The sequence below is a fragment of the Crocodylus siamensis genome, chromosome 15 (assembly GCF_052110815.1).
Source record: "Crocodylus siamensis isolate JL-2025a chromosome 15, ASM5211081v1, whole genome shotgun sequence".
Classification (NCBI taxonomy): Eukaryota; Metazoa; Chordata; order Crocodylia; family Crocodylidae; genus Crocodylus; species Crocodylus siamensis.
Window position 1 is genome coordinate 53197007 of NC_143409.1, and position 16940 is coordinate 53213946.

The 16940-nt window shown below is 57.7% G+C and overlaps 3 protein-coding genes across 3 annotated transcripts in view; 1 reads left to right on the forward strand and 2 right to left on the reverse strand.

The window, feature by feature from the left end:
- TNXB (tenascin XB) overlaps window positions 1–516 on the forward strand; it is a 74099-nt gene extending 73583 nt beyond the window's left edge. Inside the window, exon 58 of the mRNA XM_090028148.1 lies at window positions 156–516. Coding sequence (XP_089884274.1) covers window positions 156–236 — 81 coding nt within the window. The 3' untranslated portion in view covers window positions 237–516. The remainder of the gene's footprint in view (window positions 1–155) is intronic.
- Window positions 517–591: 75 nt separating this feature from the next.
- Window positions 592–13925, reverse strand: CYP21A2 (cytochrome P450 family 21 subfamily A member 2). The gene is made up of 10 exons (XM_090028231.1): window positions 6756–13925; window positions 5684–5773; window positions 5182–5336; window positions 4304–4399; window positions 3969–4076; window positions 3665–3751; window positions 2922–3095; window positions 2484–2653; window positions 1611–1714; window positions 592–1273 (listed from the first exon to the last, which is right to left on the reverse strand). The coding sequence occupies exons 1-10, from the start codon at window positions 6967–6969 to the stop codon at window positions 1017–1019; spliced, it is 1455 nt and encodes a 484-aa protein (XP_089884357.1). The 5' UTR covers window positions 6970–13925; the 3' UTR covers window positions 592–1016.
- Window positions 13926–14174: 249 nt separating this feature from the next.
- On the reverse strand, window positions 14175–16550 carry CENPA (centromere protein A). The gene is made up of 5 exons (XM_090028228.1): window positions 16353–16550; window positions 15955–16093; window positions 15770–15879; window positions 15403–15480; window positions 14175–14860 (listed from the first exon to the last, which is right to left on the reverse strand). The coding sequence occupies exons 1-5, from the start codon at window positions 16365–16367 to the stop codon at window positions 14726–14728; spliced, it is 477 nt and encodes a 158-aa protein (XP_089884354.1). The 5' UTR covers window positions 16368–16550; the 3' UTR covers window positions 14175–14725.
- Between the last annotated feature and the right edge of the window lie 390 nt (window positions 16551–16940).

Sequence of the window (16940 nt, forward strand, 5' to 3'; positions counted from 1 at the left end):
CCCTGGATCTGGACACCGCCAGATCCAGAGGGGTGGGGATCTGGGCCGTATAGCACTGATAGAGACCACTGGGCACCGTGGGCCAGTGGGATGGGCCTGTGAGTCTATCCATCGCTCACCCCGTCTCCATCCCCTCCCTTCCCCTCCTCCTGCAGGGCATCAACTGGTACAACTGGAAAGGCTTTGAGTTCTCCATCCCCTTCACTGAGATGAAGATCCGGCCCCGGCGCAGCTGAGCAGGGCCCGGACAGATGGATGGACAGACCCGTGGACAGACAGAGGCCTCCATGGACATCTCCGCCAACAAGGAGACCCTCCCAGATCCACCTCTTGGGGGATGGAACCCAGGCATCATGGCAGCACCCCACAGGGTCCTAGCACTTGCCAGGGGGAGGTCTCTGGGGGCACCCCAAAAAACCCAGAAGGGGCAGACAGCAGCTTTACTGGGGGGCAGCAGGGGATGCCAGGCCAAACCAGGCCTGGGGGAGTGGGCAGAGTTAAGAGGAAGGGGGCAGAGCTTTGGTGGGTGGGAGGGGCTTGTACAGTGCAGACAAGAGAGACGAGGTTATAGAGATTATATATATTTTTTTTGGCGGGGGGGAGGAATAAAGGATTTATCCAGGCTGGACGTGTCACTGGCACTGGGGGGCAAGGGAAGGGGTTGAATGACCCCTGGATGGAGGCATAAGAGGTCAGAGGTAGGGGGAAGAGGGGATCCCTTGGGAAAGTGGGGTGAGCCCACAGGGGATGGAGTCACAGGGAGGCAGGGGATATAGGGGATTCCCCGGGAGGGAGTAATGCCTGAAAGGGGTGGGGTCATGAGGTCATGGGATGGGGTCAACTTTAGGGAGCAGAGTTACAGGGTGCCCATGGGGGTCACGAGGTCATGGCACCGGGGGGGTGGGATTCATGAGGTCACAAGGGCAGTAGGTGAGTTCCCCCGGGGGGCAGAGACATGGGGGGCAGAGTCATGGGAGTTCCCCAGGGGGGTGGCATCATAACTCCAGGAAGTGGAGTCACAAGGGTGTGGCCTCTCGCAGGGGGCGGGGCACAAGGTGGAGGCGGAGCGGGGGGCAGCGCAGGACGATGCCAAAGCTGACGACGTCCAGGGGCGGGAGGGTGCCCAGCGCTGGTGGCTCCAGCCGGAACTCGCGCAGCAGCCGGCCCAGCGTCACCAGGGCCTCAGCCCGGGCCAGCGCCTCCCCAGGGCAGGCCCGGGCTCCGCAGCTGAATGGCAGCAGGTCCCGCAGTGCCCCTGGAGCCAGGAACCGCTCTGTAGAGTGGGGGGCAGGTCAGCTGCGGCCCAGATATCTGAGGGAACCCATCAGCCAGGACCCAGGGGAGGATGAGGGTGTCACTGGGGCCAGGTGTCTGGGGGCCAGGGGAGGACATCAATGGAAACCCAGGCATCCCGGAGAGAGGTACCATTAGCCGGGATGCAGGCATCCAGGAATTGGGTGCCATTAGTGGAGCCTAAGCCTTTGGAAGGGGAAACACCATTGGTGGAAACCCAGGTGTTTGGGTGAGGGGCCATCAGTAGGAACCACGCATCCTCATACCCAGGCATCTGGGAGCCAGTCCAACCCCCTCTCCCCACTCCAGCCCCCTACCTGGTCTGAACTCTTCTGGCTCCAGCCACTTGGTCTCATCATGGTGGGCAGCAAAGAGATTGGGGACCACAATGGTGTCCTGGGAGATGGACATGCCAGTCACACTGCAGGGGCACAGAGGGATCAGTGGGTGGGGGGGCCACTGGGGTTATTGGGACTGGCATGGGAAGTACCCAGGCCCATGGGGGCACAGTTTGGAGAGGGGACACTAGAGGGTCAGTGGGTTGAAGGAGCAGGGGGCATCAAGGGGGCAGGCCTATGGGTCAGAGCCAGTGTTGCAGAGGGGACTGGGGGGGTCAGTAGGGTTTGGGGGGCAGGAGACAACATGTTGGCAGGGGTGGGGTGCACCCAAGGCTGTGACATGGGGAGGGAAGGGGGTAGGAACCTATGGCTCAAAGTGAGCATTGCAGGGGGGAATGGTTTGGAGGGGGGGATATGGGGGGATCAGTGGGTTGGAAGGGTGGCGCAAGGATTATGGGGGGGCAGATGTGGGGGCACCCAGGGCTGTGGCACCAGTAGATAGGAATCTGTGGGTCAGAGCTGGTGTTGCAGGGTGGAATGGTTTGGAGAGGGGACACTGGGTGGGGGTCAGTGGGTCGGACAAGCAGGGCAGGGGAGCACCTGGGTGATGGCACCAAGGGTGGGTAGGAACCTGTGAGTCAGAGCTGGTGTTGCAGGGGGGCATGGTTTGGAGGAGGGGCACAGGACAGCACCATGTGCTCGGGGGTCTCGACACTCAATGGAGCTGCCCCGTGGCCCCTTTCCAAGCTGTTCCCCTTTGCAACGCAGGCTCCGACCTGCAGTTTCCTACCCCCTGGGAGATGGGACAGCCCAGGGAATGGGGTGGGGGGGTTGTGGGGTGGGGGGGGGTACCTGGTGGGACGGGTGGTGCGGTGGGGCAGGGCAAGGGGCACGGGTGGCCGCAGACGCAGGGTCTCGTTCAGAGTGGCGCTGAGCAGGGGCAGGCGGTCGCGGTCACGGGGGCTCAGGGGGGTCGTGGGGCCCAGCACCTGCTGCAGCTCTGCATAGATCTTGTCCTGCACCTGGGGGGTGGGGGGCATGGGTGAGACCCCCTTCCATGGTCCCCTGGGTCCTTATGGATCCTAAGCCCTCCACAGCTGCAGCCCTGGCCCCCTGGGGTCTCCACAACCCTACCTAGACCACCGTACACTCCTCCAGCCCCCTATGATCAGAGCCAGTCCCTTGGGAACCACCCAACCCTTCCATGGCCCCTAGGTTCCCCTGAACTCCTGTACAGCTCCAGCCACAGCCCCACACGTTGGCCACAACCTCCCCCACGACCCCACCCACCTCGGGGTGACGGACCAGGAAGGCGCAGGCCCAGGCCAGCAGCGCAGCCGTGGTCTCAGTGCCACCAATGAAGAGGTCAACAAGAGCCATGTGCAGTCGCTCGAGGCCCAGGTCCCCCATTGCCAGCAGCAGGTGGTCCACCACGTCCCGCGGCCTCTCTGGCTCCAGGGATTCCTTAAGGAGGCAGAAAGGGAGCCTGGGACATCCCAGCGACGCCCCCACCCACGCACACACATTTTTTTGGAGAAGTCCCCAGGCCCCACCCCCACAATAACCCCTCTACCCTCAAGGACCTGACCCTGCTCCCGGGACTGCTCCCCTGGGAGCCTCCTATCCCTGGAGACCACCCAGGTACACCTCTGTACCTGTGTGGATACTCCAGGGACCCCATCACCACACACGGATCCCCCCTAGGGATACTGTGACCTCCCCACACAGACCCTCTCCCTGCCCCAGGGACCCTCCAACCACCATGGGACCCTCCAGGGAATTTCCCCTATGCAAAAGACCCCCTCACGCCCCAGGGAACCCCCAAGGGATTCTGCCCTACCCCCAGGGACCCTACTGCCCCCATCAGAACCCCCAGGAACCCCCTCCCCCACTATATGGACCCCCCCTTCTACCCCTTCACCCCTGGGCACCTCCCCCCGCACCAGGGAGCCCCTCTGTACTACCTCAAGAGCCCCCTGCCTGGACTCCAGACCCCCCCCATGAGATCCTCCCACCCCAGGGAAAGACCATACCTGGTGCCGCTGGATCTGGGCCCGCACAAAGGCATCACGCTTCTCGACCACCTGCAGCAGCCGCTGCAGAGATGGGTTGGGCAGAATCTAGGGGGGGACCCCAAAACTGAGACTCAGCCCCATGCTGGACCCTCCCCGAGCCCCTAGTGTCCCACATCACCCTATGGGGCTGCAGTAGCCTTGCCTGCCATGTTGCAAACAAGTGCCCACTGGAGGGGAGAAAGCGCTGCCCACAGCACAGCACTCTCTAGTGACCCCCTCCTGGACCCCCCGGCCGACATCAGCCCCTAGGACCCCCCCTCACCCGCAGCAGGGGCACAGTGTCCAGCGCCTGGATGGAGATGCAGCTCCACAGCTGCACCAGCTCCGTGATGCAGGCCGTGAAGTCCCGGATCTCGGCCTCCGATGGCATCTGTGGGGGGAGAGGATGCCTGGGTTCATTCCTTGCCTTCCCCATAGTCCTCTGGAGTGAGCTAGGGCCCCTGGACACCTGGGGTGGATCCCTTGAGTTCCCTGGAGTAAGCTGGGATCCCCAAAAAAAATGGGTTCACTCCCCACCCTCCTAGAAGTCCCCTGGGGTGAGCTAGAGCCCCCAGATGCCTGAGTCCCCAACCCCTCTCCTGCCCCACTAGCTCTCACCATGGGCCCGAAGATGAGGTCACAAATGACGTGGGCAGTGTGCAGGGTGAAGTGCGAGGTCAATTCCACGGCCGCCCCCTCATAGCTACGGAAGATCTGGGGGGTTGCAGAGCAGGTTGCAGGAGCTGTGGGGGGAGCCCCCAGGGCATTGACTGCAAAAGGGAACCCCGCTATAGGCAGGGCTGCCCCAGAGGGGGAGTCTGGAGGTCAGGGGACCTAAGGGGATGAGGCCTGGGTCAGTCCCGGGGGGATCTCAGGCCTGGAGGTTCCAGGATGGGTGGCACGGGGGGTGGAAATCTCAGGGCTGGGGCTGCAGGTAGCCAAGGGGACTTGGCTGGGGGGCTCCAGGAGTGTCCCAGGCCAAGGGAGATTTTTAAGAGGGCTCTGGGAGTGGGGCTGGGGCTCTTAGGGTGATGATGGGGATTGGGCAACCTGCGGGGGCTGCCCAGGGTGATTCCAGGAGGTGGGGGTTAGCAGGAGTTCCAGGGGGGCTGTGAGCCTGGGGTGGGGGGCAGAGCTGGGGTTGGCTCTGGAGGAGGGTCTCAGGGCTGGGGCTGCAGGGCTCCTGGGGGGTCTTGGCTGGGGGTGGTGGTGTGTGGTCCCATGGGGGGCTTCTAGGAAGTTCCCCAAGGAGGGAATCCTAGAGGATGCGGGGAGGGGGGCCTGAGGGGAGGCCCTAAGGGAGTTCAGGGGATCCAGGGGGGAAATCCCAGGGGTGGTTTCAGGGGGTCCTGATTGGGAGGTCCAAGGGTGGTCATGGTGGGGGATCTGGGGAGGTGGTCACAGGGGGGTTCCAAGAGGGGAGGATTTCAAGGCAGGTCTGGAGGCCAGGGGAGTTTAGGGGGGCCCAAGCAGGGTGGCTCCCGGGTGGGACTCACGCGGGCAAGGCCAGCAGCGCGGCGAGCGAGGATCGGGGCCAGGCGCTGCCGCTGCGCCCACAGGAGCCCTGAGGTGGCGGCACGTCGCTGCCCACGCCAGGGCTCCCCCACATCTCCCAGTGACAGGTCGTGACCCCCCAGTGACACCAGAGCCCCTGTGGGGGGGAGCTCAGGATCAGCCAGGGCAGATGGCCCAACCCACATAACCCAGCCCAGAGCCCCCAGCCCCATCCAGTCCCCACCATTGCCCCTTGCAACCTCTCCCAGCCCTCTCAACCCTTTGCGACCACCACAACCCCCTCTCAAACCCCCACAGAGACCCCCCTGGTTCCCCCAGTCCCCTTCCAAACCCTCCCTAGCCCGCCTCAGTCCCCTGAGACCCCCTCAGCCTCCCCTGAGATCTCCCCATAATCCCCCAAGTCCACCCAACACCCCCCAGCACTCCCTGTGTCCCCCATTACTCCCTCCCAGAATCCAAAGCCCTCCCCATGCCCCCAGTCACCCAAGTAGCTGGGGGGGCGTCCAGCAAAGTCCCCCCAGTGCCGCAGCAGTGCCTCACGGATGGTCTTGGCTGTGTTCAGCACCAGCACATCTGTGGGGTGTACAAGGGGGGAACTGTGAGTGCCCCTCCTCCCCCAGAGCCCCCCAAGGCCCTGCCCCATCTCTGCCCCCCACCCCCAGGGCCCACGCAGCAGCCTTGCCATGGGAAGGGGCGTGGGAGAAGATGCAGGATTACAGGGAGGGCCATGGTTGGGGGTGATATGAGGGACCCCAAAGCTGGAAGCCCCTATTGGGTGGGGGCTGGGGGCTTTGAGTAGCTGGGGCGGGTCACAGGGAGGTGCTGGCAAGGTCATCAGGGGCTGAGGAGCTTGAGGGGGGGCCTGGTTAGGGCCAAGGAAGGGGGATGACAAAGCTAGGAGTACCAGTAGGGGGAGGGGATTTTAGTGGGGGTTGCCGGGCAGGGGAAGTGAGCCCAAAGATGCATGGGGGGGCCCTGGCAGGGGCTGGCTATGAGTGGAGGGGAGATATGGGGGGACACCAAGGCTGGGAGTCCCGATGTGAGGGGGTGCTCTGGCTCGAGGGGACATATGGTGGGGAGTGCCAAGCTAGAAGCCCTTATGGGAGGTGGGTGGCTGGGGGAGGACCCCACATCTAAGAAACTCCATGGGGCAAGGGCTGGCTGTGGGGGAGACCCCCAAGGTTGGGCAATCCCATGGGGGGCATGGTTAGTTGAGGGGAGCCTCGGGGGGGAACCCCAAGTCTGGTAGGATCCCTAGTGAGGTGGGGAGCCTGGCTTGGGGGGATCCCATGGGGGAATCCTGGATGCCTGGGGTGGCCCCAAGGTGGGGGATGGGTCTGGCTGGATGTCCCTAAGGCTGAGAGAGTCCATGGGGGGTCCTGGTTGGAACCCCAAGGCTGGGCGTGTCCGTGCGGGGGGCAATGGAGACCTGGCTGAGGGTCCCCAAGGCTGGGAGATCCCACTGGAGGGACTCTGGCTGGCTGGGGAGAGGTCTGGAGGGTCCCCACGGCTGGGAAGGTCCATGGGAGGGTCGGGGGCCCCAGAGCAGACTCACCACGGCCGCCCAGACGCAGGCAGTATAGGGGCCCGTGGCGCTGGGCCAGGCGCAGCAGGTGCTGGGGCAGGCGCGGGTGCAGCAGGTGGGGCAGGTGGCCCAGCAGGGGCAGAGCCAGGGGGCCAGGTAGGGCCCCCCGTGTCCGCCCCAAGCCAAGGCCCAGGCCCAGGCCCAGCAGCAGGAGGAGGAGGAGGAGGAGGAAGGCTGTAAGCATGGCTGGGCCCCTGGGGCTGGGGCCCAGGCTTTATACCAGCCCCTGTGATGCGGCAATCTTGGCCGTGACCCACAGCCACGTGTGCCCCCGAGCCAGCCGCAGCGCCTAGCCCTGTTCTACTCAGCCGCCATGTGACCCCCAGAGCTAGCCGCATCTCAAGGGTAGGCGGGGGCTGTTATCCCCAGTCCCTACCCCCACACCCTCTTCCGACCTTGAGTTGTTATCGTCTCCATCTCTATCGCTCTTGACCCCTGTGCCCCTCCCATGTCACTATGGGAACAGCTGGGGGGGGTCCCTGCGTCAGTGGGGGTCATGGTCAGGCTGGGGCCCAGGCAGTGATGGGGGAGGGGGCTTGAAGGCAGCCCTGGGGGGGGGCAATAAGACCCCCTAATGCTGCTTCCTCTAGTTCCCCACATGCGCACACAGAGAACCCAGGTGTCCAGGACACGTGTGCATGAACACACACACACGCATGAACACACACACACACTGTGACAGAGAGAGAGACAACGACATCCAGAGAGACCTGGACACCTGGGTTTGGTGTCTCTGTAAGCGTATGCCTGCACCTGTGTGTATCAGTATATGTGCATATATGCCTGTGCGTAAGAGTGTGTGTGCATGTGTCTGCATATGCCTAAGAGTGTGCGTGTGTGTGTGACTGCATATGCCATGTGTGTCTGTGGGTGCACGTCGTGGTGTGTGCGTGTCTGTGTGCATGGGTGTACATCTAAGACTGTGCGTGTGCACCTGTGCATGTTGTGTACGTGCCTGTATGTGCACACCTGTGCCCGTGGACTTGGATGCCTGGGTTCCATGTGCATGTCTCCAGGATGCTTGGGTTGCGTGCATGCATGTGTGTGTGTGTGCGCACATCCATACATGTGCATGCATGTCTGTTCATGTAAGTATGAGCCTGTGTGTGCATGTACATATGTGCATCTGTGTCTATGGGCATGTGCATGCATCTGTGCGAACATACACATGTATCTGTTTGTGTTAGTGTGTGTGTTTGTGACTGTGTGCATGTGCTTGCACCTGTATGCATGTCTCTGTGCCTGTGCCAGTATGCACATCTCTGCCCAAGTGCATATGCCAATGTTTGTGACTGAGTGCATGTGCATCTGTGTGCACGCGTGCATGTATGTGCCATGTGCTTGTGTGTGTTTGTGGACCCAGATACTTGGATTTTGTGTGCATCTTTCCAAGATGCTGGGGAGGAAGGGAGTCTGCGTGTGTGCGCACATATGTGCACATGTATATGAGAGAGAGAGAGACCCAGATGCCTAGGTTCTGTGCATCCTGGACCACCTGGGCTCTGTGTATGTGTGCGTACATGTTCTTCCATGTCTGTCTGCATGTGCAGGTCTGTGTGTGCATGTGTCTCTGTGGGTATGAGCATGTGTCTTTGTGACTGTGCACGTGTGTGCATGCCTGTGTTTGTCCATAAGCCTCTGCAGAGAGAGGGGAGAGGCGGGGAGCAATGCACGTCTTCTACAATCATGATGGAATCAGAAGAGGGGGAAATTAAGAAACTGTGGCTCAGAAGACAAGGGGTTGTAGGGGGAGAAGAAACCTAGTAGTGGGGGGGTGTTACAGACCGCTGCACCTGACAACTGCTGGGAGGAGCAGTCAGCTAGATCTGACCGTTCACATCGGTTCTTATCCTGGATGCAGGACCTCCACCTAATGCAGGAGCTATACAGTCCCACTAGGGGAAAACACGTTGCTGGACTTGGCGTTTGCTCCAGAGGATGACCTGGTGGGAGATCTGCAGATAGAGGAAAATCTGGGGAATAGATCAATTGTTAGAATTCACTGTCTAGTGGAAGGTGGGGAAGATAACCAGTAGAGCAGAAGTGCTAGATTCAGAAAGGCTAACTGCAATGAGATCAGGAGATTAGTAAGTGAGGCACTGATGGACAAGAGCATTGGTGAGATGGGAGTCCAGCAAGGGTGGTCGTTCCTCAAGGGAACGATCCTTCAGGCGCAGAAAAGGACAACCCCATTGTACATAAAGGGGGAAAAGGGGCCAAGAAACCCTTTTGGCTGAACAGGAAATCCAGGAAAGCCTAGGGGCAAAGAGAGAGGCACACAGGCTGTGGAAGCAGGGGATAACCACCAAGGAGGAGTACACCTCCTTGACTCGCATGTGCAGGGAGGCGATTAGAAAGGCCAAGGCAGCAATGAAACTTATGCTGGCAACAAAAATTAAAGACAACAAAATTTCTTCTTCAGGTACATGGGGAGCAAAAAGTAGGTGCATGGTAACATAAGACCCCTACAGGACAACCTAGGGCAGTTGGTGACATATGGGAGGGACAAAGCTGAGCTCTTCAGTGAGTTTTTTGCTTCTGTATTTCTGAACACAGATCAAAACAAAGCTCCCAACTGGGTTTTAGACAGGCACAGCAGGGACACCAGCCCACCAACTATTAGCGCCAACCTAGTGGAGACACTAGGAGGGGCTGGATGTGTTTAAATCAGCAGACCCAGATGATCTTCATCCAAAGGTGCTAAAGGAATTGGCCAGTGTCATAGCAGAGCCACTGCCATGGCCGTTTGAGCACTCGTGGCACTCACAAGAAGCCCCAGAGGACTGGAAAAGGGCCAATGTGGTCCCTATTTTCAAGAAGGGGAGGAAGGAGGATCCAGATAACTATAGACCAGATAGTCTCACCTCTATCCTTGGGAAAACCTTTGAAAAAATGAAGGATCACATTCATGGGAGTCCAGCAGGAGAAATAATGCTGAAAGGCAACCAGCACAGGGTCATAGCAGGGAGATCCTGCTTGACTAACCTTGTTTCTTTTTATAACCAGGTCACCAAATGCTTAGATGCAGGAGTCGAGGTTGATGTCATTTACTTGGATTTTTAAAAGGCCTTTGATACGGTGTCTAATCCCTTTCTCATCAATAAACTAAGCAGCTGTGACATAGATGATTACACAGCCAGATGGATGGCAAATTGGCCTAAGGAATGCACCCAGAGAGTGGTGGTGGATGGGTCGGTATCAACCTGGAAAGATGTAGGCAGTGGAGTCCCACAAGGCTTGGACCTTGGACCTGTGCTATTCAGTGTCTCCATCAGTGACTTGGATGAGAGCGTGGAGAACACTCTGTCCAAATTCACGGATGACACCGAAGTATGGGACAAAGTAAACACACTAGTGGGCAAGGAATGAATTCAAGTAGATTTGGACAGGTTGGAAAAATGGGCAGAACAGAATAGGATGCAGTTTAACAAAGTGCAAAGTGCTGCACCTAGGGAGAAACACCTACAGACTGGGAAATGACTTTCTAAGCAGCACAGCTGCAGAAAGGGATCTCGGAGTCATAGTTGACTCCAAGATGAACATGAGTCGTCAATGTGACAAAGAGATAAGCAAAGCTAACCGCAGTCTATCATGCATTAGCAGGTGCATCACGAACCGGTCTAAGGGGGTGATACTTTCCCTCTATGCGGCCTTAGTAAGACTGCATTTGGAGTATTGCGTCCAGTTTTGAGTGCCATACTCCAAAAGGGATGCGGATAACCTTGAGAGGGTTTAGAGGGCCACGCTTATGGGTAGGTGCCTGCAGACAAGGTCCTACGAGGAGAGATTGAAGGACCTGAACCTCTACAGCCTCTATAAGAGAAGGCTGAGACAGGATCTAGTGGCTGTCAACAAATTCATCAGGGACGGGGGCGGGGGGCAGCAAGGAATAGGAGGTGCTCTGTTTAGCAGGGCACCCCTTGGGCTTACTAGAAATAAGGGACTCAAACTGACAGAGAGCAGACTTAGGTTTGACATCAGGAAGAACTTCTTTACAGTGAGGGTTACCAGAATCTGGAATGGGCTCCCAAGGGAAGTCTCCCCTACCCTGGGGGTCTTTAAGAGGAGACTGGAGAACCACCTGGCTGGGGTTGCTTGACCCAAGTGCTCTGTCCTGCCAAGGGTAGGGGGTCAGACTTGATGATCTACTGAGGTCCCTTCCAACACTAAACATCTATGAAATGTGTGTGTGCACGTGTATCTCTGTGAGCATGTACACACACGCGTCTGTGCTTGTGACTGCATGAGTGGCTGTGCATGTGTGCAAGCACCTGTATGTGTGGCTGTGTGCCTATCCAAGCATACACATCTGAGCATATGCCTGTGGATGTACACGGTTGTCACTGTGTGCATGCACCTGTTCATGCGTGTGTCTGGACCCAGATGCATAAGTTCATAGAATCATAGAAGTCGGGTTGGGAGGGACCTTGTAGATCTTCAAGTCAGACCCCCTGCCAGGGCAGGAGAAAAACTAGGGTGTATGTGCGCGCACACACCTGAATGTAAGACACCCAGACACCTGCATTCTGCATGCGTGCTTATCCACATGAAAAAGACCCAGACACCTGATGGGGTGTGCATGCACCCATGTATGCAAGACAGACCTGGACACCTGGGTTCTGTGTGCATGTCTCCAGGATGTTTGGGTTCTGTGTGTGTGCATGAGGCAGACACCTGGGTTGTATGAATGTACGTGCGACAGAGAGACACACACCTGGACATCTGGGTTTTGTTCAAGTACAAGAGACCCAGAGGTCTGGGTTGCATGCCTGTGTGCGCGAGAGACCCAGATGCCTGGATTCCACGTGGTGGTTGAGACGTGGACACCTGGGCTGTGCATGTGTGTGTGTGCACGGCTTGGCCTCCCCTGCAGCACTGAGACCCCTGCAGCAAGGTTGCCCCCAAAGCTGCAGAGCCTGGGCAGAGCCTTACAGAGCAAGGCAGTGCCTAGGCTCTGGGGCCAGCACAGGCGAGTCAGTCAGGACTGGAGGTTGGATCCCAACTTCCCACTCGGGGCACGTGGAGACAGCAATGGAGACGGGACCAGGAGCCACAGCCTCAAGCTGCAACTGGAGGAGCCTGAGGCTGGAGCAAAGGAGGCAGGTCCTGGCTGGGAATGGGGGTCTGGCTAGAAGACACCAGGCCAGGCTGGTTTGGATGAAGCCTAGACTCTCCTGGACCCCCTGGCAGCACCGATGCCTTCCCAGCATGCAAATCCCATCCCTCCACAGGCACTCATCAGCCCCAGGATGGGGACTTCAAGGAATTCCCAGCAGCCTTGAGGCCAAGTCCCTCCCTTGGCCTCCCTCGTACACATGAGAGGCAACCTGTCATGTGTGTCCACCCATTAGGCTGCCACAGGATCCATGAAGGCCCATTACCTCTGGGCATCGCTCACAGGACATTACACAGGTCTGCGCAGATCAGCCACTGTTATCATCACCATTGTAATAATCATTATTATTACTCCTATCATTAACTGCAATTAATTGTCCTAATTAATTGCACTGCAACTGATCACTCTAATTGATTGCACTGCAATTGACTTTCTGATTCATTGCATTAACTGCTACTGATTACAATCACTTTTTTATATCTGAATAATATAACTGTCTTTAATGGAAGCTCATTATAATTATAATAAATGCTATCCTTGGGCGCAACTCACTGCTGTAGTTAATTATTATAACCACTAAGATTAATTGCAAGTAATTGGTATAGCTAATTATAATAAACATTATCATTAACTGCAAATACTTACAACGACCATTCTAATTATTATCATTAATTGCACTGCAATGGATTATCCTGATTAACTGCTACTGATTACAATCAATTATTATGATTGATTAACATAACTGTTAAGTGTAGGTAATCATGACTAATCATAATAACCTGTGTTCTTAGGTGCAACTCATTATAACTAATTATTACAACTTTTATCATTAATTGACAGTTGTTATAACTATTACAACCATTATTACTAATTGCAACTCATTAGTATGATTAATTACTGTAAGATCAATATTAATCAGAAAAATTTGTTTTCTAATAACTACAAATTCTTTGCATGTAAGTACCATTCGCAGAGCTTTTATCAATTGCTATTCATTATAATTATTCACCATAATTGCCATTAATTTTAACAACTACAATTAGTTATGGTAACTGCTATTACCCATAATTGGTTATCCACATTAAGGATGAGGATTACGCTGTTTAACAGCAATCACTTGTGACAACTATTACGAGAAGTATTAATTACGGTCACATCATAACGATTTTACAGTTAAGTCTCCTCCCGCTTTAGCCTCCACAGCCCCCAAAGAGATCTGGATCACAGTCAGCCGGGCTCTCCCCTCCCTGCTCCCTATCTTGGCTCCGGATATTAAATATTTAAATGTAAGCATTAAAATATATTTAATATCTGTAACATACATATGCAAACATATGCCTCTAGATATAATAGTGCTTATATATGTGTGTTCACATGCATGCATATATGTGCATATGGATATATGTGGGTATGTACATGCAGATACATACGTGTGTATATTCACATGTGTATATGACTGTACATATGTATACATATATCTGCATGCATGTATGTGTGTGGGTACAGAAGTTATATATATTAGTTATACATATATAGCTATATACTACATAACTATATATATATATAGCTATATATAACTAACTACATAATGAACATGAGCCTGCAGCTACTGTCAGTTATGAGCTGCAGCTACTAAAGCGACCAAAACGCTGGCTTGCATCCATAGATGCTTCTCGTGCAAGTCCCAGAAGGACATTCTCCCCCTGTACTTGGCCTTGGTGAGGCCGCAGCTGGAGTACTGCAACCAGTTTTGGGCCCCAAAATTAAAAAAGGATGTGGAGAAGCTTGAGAGTCCAGAGAAGAGCCACGGATGACAAGGTTGAACAGTTATAAACTATTGCAAGACCGTTTCAGGCTGGACATAAGAAAGAATTTCTTTGCTGTCCAAGCCCCCAAGGTCTGGAACAGCCTGCCATCGGAGGTGGTTCAGGCTCCTACACTGAACAGCTTCAGGAGTAAATTGGATGCTTACCTTGCTGGGATCCTATGACCCCAGTCGACTTCCTCCCTTTGGGCAGGGGGCTGAACTTGATGATCTTCTGAGGTCCCTTCCAGCCCTAATGTCTATGAAGTCTATGAAATGTTCATATATATATAGTACAACTTGCATAATATATATAACTATGCACTGTATTACACAAATTATATTATATTAATTATAGTATCCTGCACTCCATAGCTATTTAAATGTCTATTTAAAACATGCAAAGCTATGCAAATATCCTCGGGCCGCAAGGTCACTGGAGGCCGGCACCACTTGAAAAATCCAATATTGCTTTAATTTGGCCTTAAATTAGCAGAGAAAACAGTGCGTCGCCAGGACTACAGCTCTCCAAGCACCCCCTGCCCCTCAGCTAAAATCATGGGGGAGAAGAGGGACCAGGGCAGGGGTAACTATGGAGGAAGGAACTTGGGGGTGGGGTAAGCAGGGGCCCTAGGGGGGCACAGAGCTGGGGAGGGGGCAACTAGGGGGGCAGGAACAGCCGTTGTTGCCATCTCCTCTCCTCCTACCCAAGTCAGGGCCCAAAGATCCATGATCCCTCCCCGCCACAGGGAGTTCAGGACCTCCCCATAGGGCTCAGCACTACCCACTGGGGTCAGAGCTCCTCCAGTGGGGCTAGCTCAGACACCCCCAGGACTGGAGGGGCAGAAACACAGGGTTGGGGGCACCGGGAAGGCTCCAAAACCCCCCTGCCCTGGGGTAGATTTGTGGGGAGGAAACATCTTAGTCCAAGTTAAAAGCCCCCAGCTGCCTGCCCTGCACAGTGCAGGGCAGGGGGACTGTGGGGTGCCGCAGGATGCCCTTGCTGGGGGGTTACAGAGGTCAGCCCAGGCCCTCGTGCAAACCACGGATGCGCCGGGCAAGCTGGATGTCCTTGGGGAAGAGGGTGACACGCTTGGCATGGATGGCGCACAGGTACGAGTCCTCCAGCAGGTGCACCAGGAAGGTCTCGGCCGCCTAGCATGGGGCACAACAGTGGAGTCAGCCGTCAGGGGCAGGGCTGGTCCCTGAGGCCCCGCCTCCTGCCCAGACAACCCACAAAGCCCTGCTCCCAGCCTGGACACACCCCTCCTAAGCTCAGTACCCTACTTGGACCCCACCTGTGGCTCCATCCCCTGCACAGAACCCACCCTGAGGCCCTGTCCCCATGCCCTGACAATACACAAAACCCTACCCCGCCCCCGCCAGGATGCCTCCCCCACCCCCTGCATAGCCCTGCCCCCTGCCCATTTGTCCCACATATAGCCCAATTCCCATGCTCAGACAACCCACCAAGCCTCACCTCCCTACCCAGACAGACCCCTGCCCCCTGCCCGGATACGCCCCACGTAGCCCTGCCTCCAGAACAGACATACCCCAACAGGCCCCGCCGCGCCCTGGGCACCCTCCACAAGCATCGCCCTCTGCCCAGACACCCCCACAGGCCCCAGCCACCTCCCCTGCCCTCCACATCCCCCAGGGCCCAGACATGCCCTAAGGGTGCCAGGCCCCCCACGCACCTCCTGCAGGGCCAGCAAAGCCATAGCCTGCCAATGGAAATCCACCCCCCGCGTGTAGTTCAGGCAGATCTCCCGCACCTGGGGGGGGAAGGGGAGGGAGTCAGAAAGGCTGGTGGGGGGCAGGGGTTTGGGGGGGTTTAGATAGACCAGGAAGGGGGCAGAGGGATGGAAATCAAACAAGCAGGAGAGGGTTAGACGTGAGGGGTGTTGATCAGACAGACCAGGAGGAGCAGAAGGCTTTGGGAGGGGGTTAGATAGGCCTGCAGGGAGGACAGACGGCTTCAAGGGGGGTCAGACAGGCAATGTCCGAGTGGGGGGGCAATGCCTGGGGGGCAGGGCCAGCCATGCTGGGGGCTCACACACACACCACGCGGGCAAAGGGCAGGCGGCGGATGAGCAGGTCCGTGCTGCGCTGGTACTTGCGGATCTCCAGCAGCGCTCGCTGTCCCGGGCGGTACCGGCGCCGCCGCCGCGGTCCTGCAGGCACCGACCGGAGGCATTAGTGGGGGGCTGGGGGAGCAGATACCCCCAGCCCAGGGAGGGGGCACTCACCTGGCAGGGCGCGGCGGGGAGAGCGCCGGGGCGGGGGTGGGGGGGGGGGGCGAGGGTGAGGGTGAGGGCAGGGGGCGAGGAGGTCGGCGCTGGGGGACGGTCTTGCGGGCGCGGGGCCTGGCCATGGCACAGTTGGCACCTGCGGGGGAAGGGAGATGGGGGGTTAGAGGGGGAGGACCTGGGCCTCCAGGGGCAGCCCCCTCCTAGAGCCAGGACAGAGCCCAGCACCCCTTGCTGTGACCCCGCCCCCCTCCCCAGAGCCCAGAAAGGGACCCGGCCTCCGGGCTCCCCCCAGGCCCCCCCACATTTGCCCCAGGAGGAACCCATGCGTCCGGCCACGCCCCCCAAGCCCTTCCTATACGTTTCAGTGACGTCACTGCCAATCCCTCTTATATCACCTGGCCCCGTGACATCGCCGCCCCTCCATGTCACCTTACCCCCCGCAACCTCCTAACTCCTGACGTGAGGCCCCAGCGCGCCCCTCTCCGTTGACGTCAGCCCGGTTCGCTCGCGCCCCGCCCGCCCTGAGGGGATGAACCCCCCCGTGCTGCAGCCGGCGGGATTCGAACTTCCCGCCGGGCCCCGCCCCCTTCTTGCATTACTTCCGGCGGGGTTCGAATACCAGCAAGCGGGAGGGGGCGGGGGCTTCCGCGGGGCCGGCCGCGGAGCCGCTCTGCGCCGTGCGGAGGTCCCGCCTCTATGGTCTGCTCTCATCACCACGGGAACCGTTCTGCGCCGCGCGCCAGCCTCATCTCTATGGTGAGCCCGGGGGAGCCCCGGGGACAGGGTCTGAGCCCTGGGGGGGCACCCCTAGGGGCCGGGGGCGTGTCAGGAGCGGCCAGGGGCACGCAGGCTCCCGCGTGTGCACACACTCCTGCTTTCAGACCCCCTCACGCAGTCTGACATTCATTCTCACGCGCCCCCGCGCCCCCCCCCCCGTGCTCACGTCCACACTCGCTCCCGCACACCCCCCCTGACCCGCCCAC

Excerpts from the sequence above, each read along its gene's own strand:
- CYP21A2 (XM_090028231.1), bottom strand. The coding sequence starts at position 6,969 with ATGCTTACAGCCTTCCTCCTCCTCCTCCTCCTCCTGCTGCTGGGCCTG. Across the intron at positions 5,774-6,755 it reads CCTGCGTCTGGGCGGCCGTG|ATGTGCTGGTGCTGAACACA; the intron begins GTGAGTCTGCTC and ends TACACCCCACAG. Across the intron at positions 5,337-5,683 it reads ACGCCCCCCCAGCTACTTGG|GGGCTCTGGTGTCACTGGGG; the intron begins GTGACTGGGGGC and ends TCCCCCCCACAG.
- CENPA (XM_090028228.1), bottom strand. Across the intron at positions 15,481-15,769 it reads GCCTGCCCTTTGCCCGCGTG|GTGCGGGAGATCTGCCTGAA; the intron begins GTGTGTGTGTGA and ends TTCCCCCCCCAG. Across the intron at positions 14,861-15,402 it reads CTTTGCTGGCCCTGCAGGAG|GCGGCCGAGACCTTCCTGGT; the intron begins GTGCGTGGGGGG and ends GCCCCATGCTAG.